The sequence below is a fragment of the Idiotropiscis lumnitzeri genome, chromosome 20 (genome assembly GCF_059441095.1).
Source record: "Idiotropiscis lumnitzeri isolate Australia: NSW breed Sydney's pygmy pipehorse chromosome 20, RoL_Ilum_1.0, whole genome shotgun sequence".
NCBI classification, from domain to species: domain Eukaryota; kingdom Metazoa; phylum Chordata; class Actinopteri; order Syngnathiformes; family Syngnathidae; genus Idiotropiscis; species Idiotropiscis lumnitzeri.
In genome coordinates, this window is record NC_142410.1 from 7,520,277 (window position 1) to 7,534,386 (window position 14,110).

Genomic DNA, 14,110 nt, shown 5'->3' on the forward strand with positions numbered 1-14,110 from the left:
GATAAGAGTTGAATTATCTCAATGTGGAGTGTGTGTTCTGTACATCAAAGCTGATTGAAATAAAACAAAACGACATTTCTTAAAAAAAAAAGTTTATTCAATAGAATCAATATTTTAAGGAGGTGATTTTTTTTTTTTTGTGTGTGGACCTAGAAGTTGACGACATAACATTCATTGTCAACCTTTGTTCAGACAAAGAACAAAAGTTGCTCCGGAGCCTACTTGTAAGCGCTGCAAATCAAAGCTCTCCGACGTTCTCAAATTAAAAAGTACACTCTTGCTTAGAATGCAATTTCCCGACTGTTTGATGTCATTAAAAATGGGGGGAAAAAAGTCTTTTACAATTAAAAAAAAAAATAGCAGGCGTGTCCATCGCTGTATGTACGGGGTTTGTGATTGTACTGAAATGACGGAACGTGCGGGCTTAGAGTTTGGCGGCGCTCAGTACAAGGCTTCGGCATTACTGCTCCGAGGCCTCTTGATCTTCTCGATGTTCTTCAGGATCATGTCATGTAATGCCACCTACAAAAACAAACGAGACATGAGTCAAATCGCGTTGAACCCACCGAGGCCGCCGGGAAAACGTACGTATTGATTTCGAAGCTCCGATACGATGATTTTCAGACTGATGTATTCCTTCTCGTCGATTTCTGTTACTGTGCGCCGATAGTCCTCCTAGAAAACAAAAACACAACCATTTTATTTCTTCTCATCACTGCTCTGGTCTGAACCAAATTGGCTTTCACCGATGTACAAGGACTTACCACATGTGGATATTTTGCTATTTTAGAAACCAGCTTTGCTCGAGTGATGTAATATCTGCAACAAGATAAGACAAACACATCGTTGATGACTTTCTTTACAGATTATGTTCAAATTAAATATCAAAATTAAATATTCCTTGGGTCAAAACCCACAAAATTCTCTCCACTAATCCCAATGTCTTTTATTATAATAATTTATAGTGTGTGCACTTCTGTCCTCAAACTGGGTCGTAAAGTTTTGCCAAAATTACCTAAAAAAATTGCAACCCTGAATATCCGCCGTTAGCCTTATGAGTCTAATGGACAGATGCGCCCCCACCAGGCCAGAATCTGCATTACATCCAACATCAGAAATGATTGGCAGAGTTAGGCCCCTAAAAACCGATTTTAATCTCCATCCGTAGAGCAGTAGTCTGGTATTGAATGTGCTGACTGGACCGACCTGGATATCTGGTCGAGGTAAGAAGCCGCCTCGCCTTCCACCGTCCTCAGCTCGGCCACCGTCTCCTCCTGGATGGACACCCCAAAGTTGTTGCCGTCCTCTATCCTTGGAATCAGCAGCTGCACCCACATTTTGACCTGCGAGGGATGACATCGTCAAGCTCGCTGATTGCTCATCGGGTCACCCGCCAGCTCTTCTCATTCAAACGACACTCACCGTGTTGCATTTCTCTATGAGCGTTCGGATCTCCGGTTTGACCTTTTCGATGAGATCCACCAGGTTGCCGTTGCTTTTCATCATCCCGCCAGGCATGACGAAGACCTTGGTGCCGGTCACTGAGCGGGAAAAAAAAAAAGAAATAAGTGGAAGGCCGTCATTCTCCACACAAGCTGGTCGCTGTGTGGAACTCACCCTTGTCCTCGACGTCTCCGTCCTCCAGTTTTCTCTTTTTGGCATTTTGCTGAGACGACACACGCGCAAGACAAGTCAGCAACAAGCTCCATACTCGTGATGATGTCATCTGTTAAATGGAGACTCACCGAATCGAGTCCATCGTGAAGGTTGGAGAGCAGGATGGGGTCGGGCACCGTCAGGTTGATGTCCGAGTGGATCTCCTTCAGTTCTACGATGTTTATGATTGGCTCCTGCAAATTTTAATGTCTTGAGTTTTTTCCTATCGCATTAGGTTTTTGAAATATTTACATTTCTTGTTTTTAAGCTTAACCTATAAAAGAGATATTTTACAAAGCATTGTAACATAGCTACGGCATTTTATTAGAAGAATAAAAGACTTTGTAAATGCGTTACCAGTGTTATTGATTGTGTAAAAAAATGTATAAAAGTTTATTTTAAAAAAAATACATTTGTAAATATCCCCTTTGATAAACTTCACCAGCAATCACATTTGGGTGTCCATGTGACACTGACCTTAAGGAAGTGATCAAGTTCCAATAACTTCTTTGGGAAAAAATTAGCAACTAAGTCCTCGGCCTGAAAGAAAAAACACATTTGAGAATGTTGTGACAGTTAAATTGAATAAAACACTGGCTTCTGCTGGTTTGTGCCCGGTCTCCATCTTCGGGTGCATTAATACTTACTTCTGCAGTGATACGTTCTCTAAATGCATCAACCTGAAAATACAAGGAAAGGGGAAAAGTCATTTTCACTGCATAGTAGAAAAGTTGACAAAAAGAGGGAAAAAGTCATTTTATTTTCTGGACGGTATAAATGATGACACTATTCTTGTCCCCTTGCGTCTGTCCCATTTGGCTAACCTGGTAGCTCGTAGCCAATCGGGCCTTACTCCCAACATGCGTTATTACTCATGAATTACATTTCAAACTCGGTGAGTGGCATCAAGTTAATCGCAAACACATTATGCGCTGTGCTGATGAAACATCGATACATCGTTAGAAGCGTTGACAACTGCGTTGCACTAAGCGGGAAACAAGCCGGCTAGCACGGCCCGGTCATTCACATCATGCTACCAAAAGTGACGCTAACGCGATCTTGCAAACTTAAAGCTTTCAGGAGGACGCGCGGCAGCCGGGATCGTACCTTGGTTTTAATTTCATTGTCCACCTTGAGCAGTGAAGACATCTTATGCTGTCAAATAGGCGAAGAGCTAAAGTCCTGTCAACATTAAAATGGACTTGGATTGGGGAGAAAACGTGTGGCTTTACAGCTTGCCAGCCACACTTGTGCGCATACTAATGACGACATCCGGGCGCGACGATCCGGAGAGAGGATGGTGTCGAGACACGACCTGGGAAGTGCGCATGCGCATAAAACGTCACCGTATTTTTCTCGACGCAGCTGACGATGTAAACAAGAGAAGACAGTCGAGCGCAACAGGGAAATCGAGCGCACCGGCGACACATCGGATTCAAAGGCACTTTTTCAGGGGTTGGGCTCGCGATCGGCCCGAAATGGGGCCCCCGGTGACCATAAAAGTCAATTTTCGTGGGAACGTCAAGAGATTCCTGGCGGTCGACCTGGACAAGCTGGAGTGGAGCTCGGTGGAAGCCTGGGTGAGCTGCTAGCCGAGCGTGTTGGCGCAGTTCGGGGAGAACTAGGCCCGGACGTGGCCTAGACTCGGAAGTGGCCCCATTTACCTCCTCAATGTTTTAATCAGACACTTTTCTAAAAATTATTAAGCGTACGGGAGACGAAAGCGACCTATAAATTTAATAGGCGGCTCAACGGTCGAGTTTTACATGGAGGCAGCCAACGAATGGTGATCAAATATGTCTGCTTAATTTCAGATTAAAGCGTCATTCGGAATTAACCACTTTCAAGTCAAGTACTTTGATGAGGACAGCGAAGAGGTAAAAATAATTTTGCCCATATGCACACGTGATATCTGGCTGTTTGTGTGCTTTTTAAATGATTGACTCAAATGTTTCCCCTTTTTATTTGTTTAGATTTGCATCAACAGTCAAGGTGAGAAATACCTGTTTCTTTCTCCAGAGTTGATCCATGTTGTTTAGAAAAATGAAATGAACAAGATTGGTTATATTTTGTTTCATTCACTCACTTGACGAAGAATTTTGTTGTTATTTCAGACGAGTACGAGGAAGCCATCAAGGTACTGCTGATTTAATGGCCTTTCATTATTTATGAATGTATTGTTTCAATTTTCTGACTGGAAACCAACAGGTGAGATCATAGACACAAATGATGTCATGGCATCACTGAAGGATGTCATTCTTTTATGATCCCTAACACGAGGTCTGGGCAATTAGTTGGTTTTATTTATACATTTTAGATTATTTATCAGGATGTTTGTATAAAACATTTTTTTTAGCAGTGTCCGTAGTTGAGAGGGCAAACTTTAGGGCTGGAATCGTATTGAGTATTCTATTGATTAGTACGGAATGTTCGCATGGAAATTGTCAGCCGTGGTTGATCTTTTTTCACAACCCTCAAACACAAACAAAACTCCCATTCTGTTGTTGTACGTTGCTAAGCACATTGTATTAAAAGTTCAATCTGTGTGGGCTTTTTCGAGTTTTATTGTTTACCGTGCGTCATCGTGGCTCATGTGCTTATTTACGAGCAGAGTGCCGAGAAGCAGGGCAACCACCTCATCATGAACGTCTACAAGATGAAGGGACAGGCCTGCGGTGGGCCGCTCAAGACAGAGGTCAAGGAGCTGAAGGGTGACCTCCGACCGGCGCCCCCCTACCCGTCGCGGGTCAAGACGGTGGACAAGGGCACGCAAGTCACCCCGGAGCGAGAAGCTGTAAGGAACCAACATGGATTTTGATCGTGTTTGCACGTATGAGTCATGTGTCTCTCAGTCAGTGAATGACGTGTGCGTGAGTTAATTATTACTCATTCCACCGAGCCAACCCATTCAAAAAAAAAAAAAAAAAAATGAAAACGCACCCCCAACCCAATCCATAAATACAAAGTTCCATTCCTACGTCCACTCAACTCTTCCTCTTTCACAGTCCAGCCTTGTTGACAATGACTATCGGGTTTGAATAGCGTTCACTTGGCTGCAACGCCAACCAGTTTTTCCACTCTTCACATTCGCAAGACGGTTGCGAACCTGCGTGGGTGTATTTTGGGTCATCCGTATGATAGAATACAACTCGACAATTATTGTGGGTGGAGTCAAAAAACAATGTGGCTGCACACCCTCTTTTTATGCTTACTGTGTCTAGAGGTAACCAAATAACATTCGAACTGAAGTTAAATTGAACTCGGCGCACACTTGCCACCATTTTCTATCTGAAGGGGCGGAGCTAGACAAAATTCAGGATATTGATTGAAGGCCAGAGAGAAGGAATGATGTAATCCCACAAGATTAAATATGTCCTGTGCGCTTTGCCAACCTGCCTGCACGCCCCTCCCCTCTCCTGACTAGACACTCAAGATTTATTCTGACAAACTGTACCAACCGGTCGAGCATGTCCATCTCCAGAGTGCTTGATCATGATCCTTTTTTTTTTTTTTTTTCCTCCTTGGCTAAATTTGAGTTTTGGATTTCCCCGCAGGTGATCACCAAGGACAACAAGGGCTCCAAAGCAGAAGACGAGCCTCCTCCCATGTGGTTCAGATCCTACATGGAGAAGGTAAAGGTCATCCTAGCGTTCTATTTAAAGTCCCATTTTCACCTCCCGCTAATGAACTCTCCTCCCAGTTTAAAGACGAGGTCGTAAAGGAGGTGGTGGAGCGCATGTGTAGTGACTTCTCCGGCCAGTGTTGCACGCACAAGTCTCCCGGACCGCCACCACCAGAGGCCAGCGGGACCAGTTGCGCTCCTGTTATGGGGCCCCGGCCCGGACCCCCCGCCACCACGGTGGGGCCCAAACCGGGTCCTTCCACCTCCAGTGGGTCGCTTGGTTACACCCCAAACTGCAGCAGCTGCAACAAGCTCACCTCTGAAGGAGCCTACAAGTGCAGGTAGAACGCACAATCCTGTAGTCTCTCTTCTATAATCTGGCCATTAAGAATTTCATATTTGTCAAATTCAGTTGGCCATTTTTCCCTCTAAAATTGGTCAAATGAAATGTTAGTATTGATTAAGTGGCCCCTGGAGTCAAATAACGTGAGTCCCTTCACTTTTCATGTCGGCTCGCCTCCCCATGTAGTGTTTGCCCGTCCTGCATCCTGTGCGAGATGTGTCGGCACAGCCACGACCCCAGCCACAACCTCGTGAGAACCAAGACGCCCCTGTCGATCCCCGAGCACGGCATGTCGGGAGAATTGAGGTAAAGAGTGACGATTGTCGAACAGGGTGAAACCTCATAGTGAAGCCAGATGGTTATAACTCATTAATAACACGTATAATTGTTAGTGCTCTTTAAAAAAAAATAATAATAATTCTTGATAGTCAACCAAAGGGTCTCCCTGATAACATCCCACAACAGGTTCCCACGGCGAGGAGACAGGACAGTGCGCAAGGCCGAGCGACAGCGCCTCAAAGCAGAAAGGAGGCAGCTGCGAGCCGAAGTGAAGGAAATCAAGAAGAAACTGAGACTGGAGAAGCGGGGCCTGCAGTGGAGCGGGCCCTCTACCTCGAGTCGAGCCGGCGCCCTGACTAACACGGTGTCCGCCTCCACCCAGGCCCCCGCCCCGCCACCCCCGTCCGCTGCATCAGACACAGCCTCAGGTCCCGCCCCCGTCCCGGCCCCGGCCCCCGACCCCCAGGCCTCCAGTCCAGAGTAAGCGCCGCCTGGGAGGGGCGTCCAACAAGTGCTGGGTACCTCGAATCCAGCATGGATGCAAAAAGTCTTTTTTCTTTTTTCCACGAAAATGCCATCTTTGTAATCTAGTCTGTATGAGTGTGTCGCTGGCTGCTCTGCGCTGGTGGGGAAATGTCGGAACTACCTCAGTGTGAAAACTGTTGCTGCTGCTGCTGCTTCATAGATTTTCTAAGAGAAATGCTTTTGACCTGCACACACACACATCTGGGCTCCTGCCGTTTTTTTTTTTTTTTTTTTTTGATTGGTAGACAACAAAAAGAGATGAGAGTGAGAGCCCAGGGCTGTTTTCAACAATGCTCTGTACACTTGAAACTAGGGGTCCCGGGGCCTCGCACTCGTCCTTGCTGCCCACTATGGCCGCCTTGTTTCTGGATGAAAATCTGCCGGACGGCACCCGTCTAGAGCCCGGCACCAAGTTCATCAAATACTGGAAGATGAGGAACTCGGGAACTATCGGCTGGACCCCCGAGACCAAGGTACCCCTCGCACCCATCTGCCCCCCCCCCAGAGGACAGCCTCCACTTTTTGACCCACTTCTACTGCGTCACTGAGCCTCTTTTCTCCTCTTAACATTTCCTGATCTTCAAATATACACTACTCACAAAAAAAAAAAAAAGTTAATGGTTAATTTCAGGATCAACTGCTACCGTGTTAGACTGCAAATTCACAACTTGCGGATGGGGAAACTTCATTTATAACTAAATTGTGCTCAGTCCGAAGTTATGGCTAAACTAAAAGTAATTGTGTTTGTTGTCTTATGGCATTTTGATGCTGAGGAGCTATGACAAAAGTAAGTTGAGGAACTTCATTTCAACAAAAGTAATTACCTTCTTTTGACAGCTGTAGACAATGATAAACTCTGTTAAGGGAATTGAGGGGGTCACTCGCTGATTTTCACAATCCATTTTTGGGATCCGCACCTCTCATCTGGAAATAATGGATGAATGCAAAACAGCTGGAGTCGCCAACCTTTATGGAACTAGGAGCTACTTCTTGGGTACTCAATAATGTGAAGGGCTACCTGTTTGTTATGCTCTGAAATAACATTTTTGCTCAGGTGACTTTTAATAATGTTGTTATTAACAATGAATGACACTCGTTTATGTGAAGATCCTGATCATGGTAATAATTTCTTACAGTAATCAGGAAGCAGATAAATTTCAATATTTTATCGCAATAATTTATTTCTATAAATCTCTGCTATCATTAATGTTTTCAAGTTGAAGCACCGCTGGTAGCAAACCTCCCGTTGATGATGCTTTGTGACACTTAGAACTCAATGTCCACTTCCCTTTGAGATTAAATACCCTGTTTGAAGCCAATTCTATTTGTCCATTCATGGAAAAAACAGCTGTTGTCAGTGTCGTTCATCTCGTGTTTTAGAAGAGCAAGGTATGTAAGAAGTACTAAAAGAAAAATTAATATGAACAGTATATCTTAGAATTGAGAGGTCATGACGTTCAAAAAGGATTTTGTGAGTAGCGTATATTTTGCCGACGTTGTTTGCACTCTGCCTTGTGTGTATATTGCTGCGCCCCATGTGTGTGCGTGCGTGTGCCCAGCTGGTGTTCATGTGGGGCAACCTCGGCCTGGCGTCTGAGGAGAGGAGGTCGGTGCCCGTACCCCTGCTGCTGCCGGGCCAAGTGGGCGTGGTCAGCGTGACCTTTGTGGCCCCAGTGATGGAGGGCACGTACACCTCCCACTGGCGTTTGGCGCACCGCGGCCATCAGTTTGGGCCGCGCGTGTGGTGCAGCATCGTGGTGGAGCCCGGCAATGGCCTCAACGCTCTTCAGCACCACCGGAAACGATTGGTACGTCATTCATTCGTTGTATGGATGTACTCAGAATGCGTCACTTTATCCTATTTTTTTGTGGAGTTACAGCCATAGTCGAAAATATATTGCGGCGTAGCACAGTCAGTACTTCACAGGATCACTGTGATTCTCGACACTTCTTCAAAACTGATGCTAATGTTCTCAATGTTGCTGCGCTTGTCAGAGGGAGCAGCTGAGGAAGAATGAGGAGGTCCGCGCCAAGGATTGCTTGTCCGTGGACATCAGCAACAACGGCTTCTTCCTGCCTTATGTGGACCTGCTGACCGCTCAGGTGCGCACCTTAGATGGCTCTCGCACGCGTAACCACAAAAGTTCAATTGCATTCATTTATTTTTTTGGTATTTTTTAATTACATTTTTTTAGGATCTTTTGTCCTTTGAGTTGATGGATATCAACATTGTGCAGGAGTTGGAGAAGGTTCCTAACAATACCCCCGTTGGTAAGAACAGACACAACAATTTTCACCTTTCATTTAGTTTAGTGAGCGATATCATATTGATTCGGAATCACTGCTCTAAACTTCATTTTTAGATTCGATAGATGAACTTGATTTTTACACCCCCCCCCTCTTAGATCTGACACCTTGCATCTCCCCTCTGCCCCATGATGCTACAGTGCCGGAGAAGACGCTCACTGCGCAGATCAAAGACGACACGCAGGTCACGGGTGTCCGAAAACTTTTTGGTAAGGAGCCAAACGTGTCCATCTAGCGCTTTTAACATGCGAGTTTAACTCTTTAAATGCCATCCATTTAATAGAGAAAATTGAATGAGTGTCAGACAATTTAGAGGATTCTGGTTTTATATTCTGTGAAATGTTATGGAATCACTGAAACTACCTCATGAAAGATTAGACTCATTCATCAGAAAAAAGTTCTAGTTTCTACCGTATTTCATTTTTTTAGTAATTTTTTAATTTTATTATTTTTTTTTACATTCCCAGCTTAATGATCAAGCCCGAATTGGTCAAACCTTATTTTCTGACCATTCACATAGGAAAAAAAAATTTAATTGACGGCAAATGACGTCAATGGCTCCCGTTGAGACGGCGTTAATGAGAATGTTTTTTCGTATTCAGGAGGAAAAGCGAGGCATCCGAGGGACCACCCGTGGGAGGTGGCGGCTCCAGATGAGGAGCGCGAGGAGGAGATCAGTGGCGCTCAGTTCTTGTGCGAGACGGTCATGCGCTCCCTCACACTGGAGGAGGCCCCCGACCACAGGCCGGTGCGCCGGAACCAGCAACACCAGGCGCATGGTGAGGAAAGCGGCTTGACCCCGAGTGTCCCTTGGGTTAATCTTGATATGGTCTCCATGGTGATGGCAGTGTGAGCTACGGTGACGGTCTTTCCTGTCTCACAGTTGTCTCACGTGGTCCGAGTATCGGACTGGAGAGTGAGCCGGCGCCTGAGAAGGGCGAGCGAGAAGAAAATGACATTTTCCGGCTCACGACAATCCCAGGTTGGCACGGAAACTTTGTACTTGAAAACACTGTAATTTGACATTTGACATGATGACTGTGTATTTTTTGTTTGTCCATAAAAAAGCTGTGTCGGAACCGCATGGCGACGTCGTCCGACCTGCTGGTCCCCGTCAAGATGACGAGGACGATGAGGATGAAAATGGGAAGGATTGTAAGGAAGAGAAAGTGGATGACTGGGATGAGGTACGTGGCTTGTTTCAGCTTCGAAGTGTTTCTATGAATTTTTTTTTCTTTTTTTAATGAATCCACTGACCTTCCTGACGTGTCTCAGGTGAGCAGCCAGACATCATCCTCCTCCTCCTGCGACGACTTCATCATCGTCCTCCCCGACTGCTTCGACATGACTCGCCCACTGGGGGAATCCATGTACAGCTCGGCCATGTCACAGCCCGACGCCGTCGTCACCGCCACGCTGGCCAGCCCTGAGCCGTTGCGTGAGGAAGACTACGTCTCAGACGAAGGCGGGGCTTCGCCGCCGCCGCCAGGAGAGGAAGACGCGGAGGACGAGGAGCAGGTGGAGGATGACGACAATCCGGCATGCGATGTTCTGCCCTCGCCTGACCTCGCCATCCACAGCAGCGTCAACCAGATGCTGTGCGCCTCGCAGACCCTTGACGCCGCCACGCTGACCCCGGAAGTGGTCCCCCCGCCGCCGGCCATCTACTCGCCCAGGTGAGTCGTGCCTCGTCAGTAGTCGCTTGTCAACGTCATGTTAGACGCTCCTTTAAGCAACCGAGTCAACATCCTGTCACGTGATCACTCGTTCTCGTCATGGTCGTGAACTTCCCGTTATTGGCTTATTGTCCCTAATTAATTTTTTACTTGCCTGTTGTCCCAGGTCAGAGGCTTTGTACCTGGCGGAGGACGCGTGTCACGCAGTAGATGAGTCGCACACGCCGAGGGTCCACGCCAACGGTGAGGGATATAGAGGATGTTTGACACGTGCGGGTCGTTCTAACCTTTGGCCAGTTTTCCTACTAAATGATATTTAAGATTTTTATTGTGCCTTTCATGGGACCCACGGGGCACGCAACACCGAATCAAACGCAACTCAATTTTTTTCATGCTAAGAGTGCCATGTTTGCTGTGTTCGTCATGGAAAATTAATTTGAGATCCAACAGGAAGTCAAGGCTCTTACTTGGGTTTGTAGGCAGAAAAATTTTAAAACAGTCTACCAAAAAAAAAATTAATCTTGAAAAAGTACTTTTTTTCCACCAAAGGTTTTTTGGGGGGGGATTCTGGTCTATGACATCACTAGAATGTTGCGGAATTGTACAGTACTGGTCCCATGTTAGGACACATTTTCAAGCTGTTAAAAGGCAAATTGGATGCGATCCGAACATGACTGCTATCCTTTGGCGCCACTTTGTTGTGTGAAAAGCATTTTATCATCTTTTGGTATGAAAGAGGAAACTCTGTGTGGCATGAAAAGGAAAAGGCTGTCATGATCTGTCGCCTGAGCAGAAGGCACACTTCCTCTTTTCTAACACTAGCGTGTTATTTTTTTTTCCCCCTTCTCCGTTATCCTGTTTTTGCAGTTTCCTCGGGTCTGTCCAGATCCGCCGGCTCAGCATCCAGCGCCTTTGAGACGTACAACCCCAGACCCAGCAACGCACTGCAGCCCAGGTAAGTCTTCCTTCATCCTCATCCTCATCATCAGGAGGAATTGAGACATTTATGGCGTGAAGCTAATTTGTGTTCATTTCAGGGCTCAAGGAGGCCTCACCGAGGGCCTGGTCAAAGGGGCGCTCTCAGTGGCGGCGTCTGCTTACAAAGCTCTGTTCACCGGGCCTAACTGTCCCATACAGGTACATCGTCGCCTGCTGCGTTGGCAGAGAGTGGGGGGGCGGGGGGGGGGGGGGGGGAGTTCACTGTTAGGCAAAATGAAGCACCCTAATTATTGTTAAAAAAAAATCACACTGAATTCTTAAATCTACGACGTCTTAATTTTAAATTTTATTCTTTAAAATTGTTTTGCATCCAACGACCAAAACGTTTTTTTTTTAATTAGAATATCATATCACCCACTTTTATTATTTTATATTTGCAGGTTGACAAGTCTTAACTTGATGGAAATGGTCTTCAAAATATTTTTCCATTTAGCCTCCTTAAATCTGCGGATAACATTTTTATAAAAAATGTTTCAACATTTCTGAAAATATTGTGATAATTTTATGATGCACCTGTTTGTCGCAATTATTGACAATACGGTGTTAAATCTGATGGAGTTGGCTTTAAAAATATTTCCATTAACTACAAAAATCCTTTAAAATGCAAATTCCACGTCTTTATCTATAAATTATTACAGTATGACTGCAATTCCTAAAACATTTTGATCACATTGAATTACTTCTAGAGGTCATATTTAATGAATGTGAGGTCTTAATTAAATGGCCTTAAGTGTCTTAAGAAGTCCTTAAATTTACAGAGACCTTGTGTGAAAATCTTTCTTTCCTTTTCTTAATGTTACTACATTTCTTGTAATGTGTTACTAATATCGAGTCACTCCTGTTGGTCACATTTAGCCAATGTGTGAAGACTGAAATTTGGATAAAATTGGGCTATGAAGCATAACTGTCCAATCAATCGTCTGGTCTCTGCAGCGCGGCGTGGACCCGGCAGCCCGCCAGGACCCGTCGCTCATGGCCATGCTTCTGGAGATGGGCTTCCGAGACCGGCGTCTCAACCAGCGTCTGCTGCGCAAGCACGGCTACAACTTGTTGCACACCGTCAACGAGCTGGTGCAAATGGCCGAGGACGCGCCGCCCGCACGTGCCGTCCAGGCGCCCCACTGACCCGTCAAAGGCGTGCGATGATGTCGTTTTTTTTTTTTTTTCTTATTTGATTGCCTCTCCAATATCATGTCGAGACATATTTAAAGGGTGAGCAGAATATCGTTGTGTTCATTTGGACCAAGCGTGTTAGTGAAGAGCTGCTTGTAGATGACTCAGATTGCTGGTTAGCTTTGTATGTGGGACGAAAATTGACGTAGTGTTTTTATATGGACGTCTTATTTTTGATGGAACTCGCGCTAACGTCCCTTTTCCACTGCATGGTACTTACATGACACGTCGACACCAAGTACTATTTCTGCTCAGACAGGGTTCCAAATACATGCTTAATGTTAGCTTGATCTACAGTCTGCCCTCAATTTCCATTTGGATCACATTTTCTTAATCTAGAACGAAATACGATTTCTAATTTTCTAGTATCTGCTAAGACAGGGTTCCAAGTATGTGATGAGAGAAATTTGAGTCGACGAAGCGCTCCGGTTTTCTTGCCAAATTTTCCTCCTTTTCTTGTGGTTTTCTAATCGGGCTTGTACGTCGCAGTGGAAAAGCGACGCGAGTACGAACAAACAGTTGAATGTTGGTAGAAAAAGTGCAAATAGCGACGCGACCCTTTCTCCGTGTAACCGTAGTCCACTTTTGCCTAAACAATGCAATCTTTTTGTATCTGAGTACTGTTCTCTTTTAGACGTTGACGTGTGGAATGTATACAAAGAATATATACCTAAATATATATCACCGCGGGAGTTTCGAGTGGTGTTCCGGTGGTCCGCTTGACGCCTTCTTCCCGCTCTTTCACCAAAACCTAACAAAGCTCGTATTAGCAACCTGAGATGTCTCCGCAAACAACACATTCCTCAATCTCCAGTGGTACTAACACTTTTTATTATAATTGCTATCATTGTTGTTGCCTTTTTATCAAGCATCTTTGTCACTATTAGTTAATTGAGTTGCTTGTTATGCGGTGTGTGGTTTTGGAGCAGATTCCTATTCTTTCATCGGCGTGAGTGTGCTTTTGAGGTTTCCGTGTGCCGTGTAGTCCGTGTCGTGCTGAATGTCCAGATAGTTTTGAAAAGTTCCGCTTGTCACATCTTCCTCTGCAAACACTTTCACAACCCTTCTGCTGTAGATCCCAAAATAAACAATTTGCACATGGCTTGTGGATCGCACACATCAGTTAATTCTGCACCTTGTTTTTGTTTCGAGCGTTTTGTAAGTACAGACTGAGAAGTCTTTGTCGACCCAATGGCTTTTAGAGGGTTACATTTGGCCTCTTTAATCTTGCAGAGAGTGTAGATATTATATATATATATTTAAAAAGTTATTGTAATTGTTTGCTCTACTCCCTAGTGGTCACATTTAGTACAACATTTTAATCACGTGAAGTCTCTCCGAGCAAGGTTTTCATTCGCTAGAAGAGGCCTATAACATGTCTTGAGATTTTAGATGCCATTTTTAGATTTAATGTATGAAGCATTTGCAAATGTGGAGAAATTAAACCAATTGTATGGAAAGCTACAAGAGAATGGAGACTACAGGCTTCGTTTGTGAATCTGAGATGTAGTACACGTTCTTCGCCGTTGT

At 45.1% G+C, this 14,110-nt stretch overlaps 2 protein-coding genes across 3 annotated transcripts; one reads left to right on the forward strand and one right to left on the reverse strand.

Annotated features, from left to right (window-relative positions):
* Positions 1 to 75: 75 nt before the first annotated feature.
* psme3 (proteasome activator subunit 3) lies at positions 76 to 2,936 on the reverse strand. Its single transcript, XM_088284610.1, has 10 exons — positions 2,764 to 2,936; positions 2,304 to 2,336; positions 2,134 to 2,196; positions 1,746 to 1,850; positions 1,618 to 1,666; positions 1,423 to 1,541; positions 1,207 to 1,343; positions 765 to 819; positions 589 to 675; positions 76 to 522 (listed from the first exon to the last, which is right to left on the reverse strand). The coding sequence occupies exons 1-10, from the start codon at positions 2,803 to 2,805 to the stop codon at positions 442 to 444; spliced, it is 771 nt and encodes a 256-aa protein (XP_088140736.1). The 5' UTR covers positions 2,806 to 2,936; the 3' UTR covers positions 76 to 441.
* Positions 2,937 to 2,991: 55 nt separating this feature from the next.
* nbr1a (NBR1 autophagy cargo receptor a) lies at positions 2,992 to 13,682 on the forward strand. 2 transcript variants are annotated; one of them, XM_088284608.1, is made up of 22 exons: positions 2,992 to 3,236; positions 3,471 to 3,533; positions 3,630 to 3,648; positions 3,771 to 3,793; positions 4,268 to 4,450; positions 5,211 to 5,288; positions 5,357 to 5,619; positions 5,808 to 5,927; positions 6,087 to 6,380; positions 6,739 to 6,898; positions 7,985 to 8,233; positions 8,421 to 8,528; positions 8,621 to 8,696; positions 8,873 to 8,941; positions 9,335 to 9,511; positions 9,616 to 9,714; positions 9,801 to 9,919; positions 10,008 to 10,408; positions 10,575 to 10,651; positions 11,276 to 11,363; positions 11,446 to 11,545; positions 12,341 to 13,682. In XM_088284608.1, exons 1-22 carry the CDS (start codon positions 3,135 to 3,137, stop codon positions 12,530 to 12,532), a joined length of 3,060 nt encoding a protein of 1,019 aa, XP_088140734.1. In that variant the 5' UTR covers positions 2,992 to 3,134; the 3' UTR covers positions 12,533 to 13,682. The 2 variants fall into 2 exon arrangements, with proteins under 2 accessions (XP_088140734.1, XP_088140733.1); XM_088284607.1 differs by having other exon boundaries at positions 2,993 to 3,236; positions 8,831 to 8,941.
* The last annotated feature ends 428 nt before the right edge of the window (positions 13,683 to 14,110 follow it).

Excerpts from the sequence above, each read along its gene's own strand:
- nbr1a (XM_088284607.1), top strand. The coding sequence starts at position 3,135 with ATGGGGCCCCCGGTGACCATAAAAGTCAATTTTCGTGGGAACGTCAAG. Across the intron at positions 4,451-5,210 it reads TCACCCCGGAGCGAGAAGCT|GTGATCACCAAGGACAACAA; the intron begins GTAAGGAACCAA and ends ATTTCCCCGCAG. Across the intron at positions 9,715-9,800 it reads CCGGCTCACGACAATCCCAG|CTGTGTCGGAACCGCATGGC; the intron begins GTTGGCACGGAA and ends TCCATAAAAAAG.
- psme3 (XM_088284610.1), bottom strand. The coding sequence starts at position 2,805 with ATGTCTTCACTGCTCAAGGTGGACAATGAAATTAAAACCAAG. Across the intron at positions 2,197-2,303 it reads GAGAACGTATCACTGCAGAA|GCCGAGGACTTAGTTGCTAA; the intron begins GTAAGTATTAAT and ends TTTTTCTTTCAG. Across the intron at positions 820-1,206 it reads TACCTCGACCAGATATCCAG|ATATTACATCACTCGAGCAA; the intron begins GTCGGTCCAGTC and ends ATCTTGTTGCAG.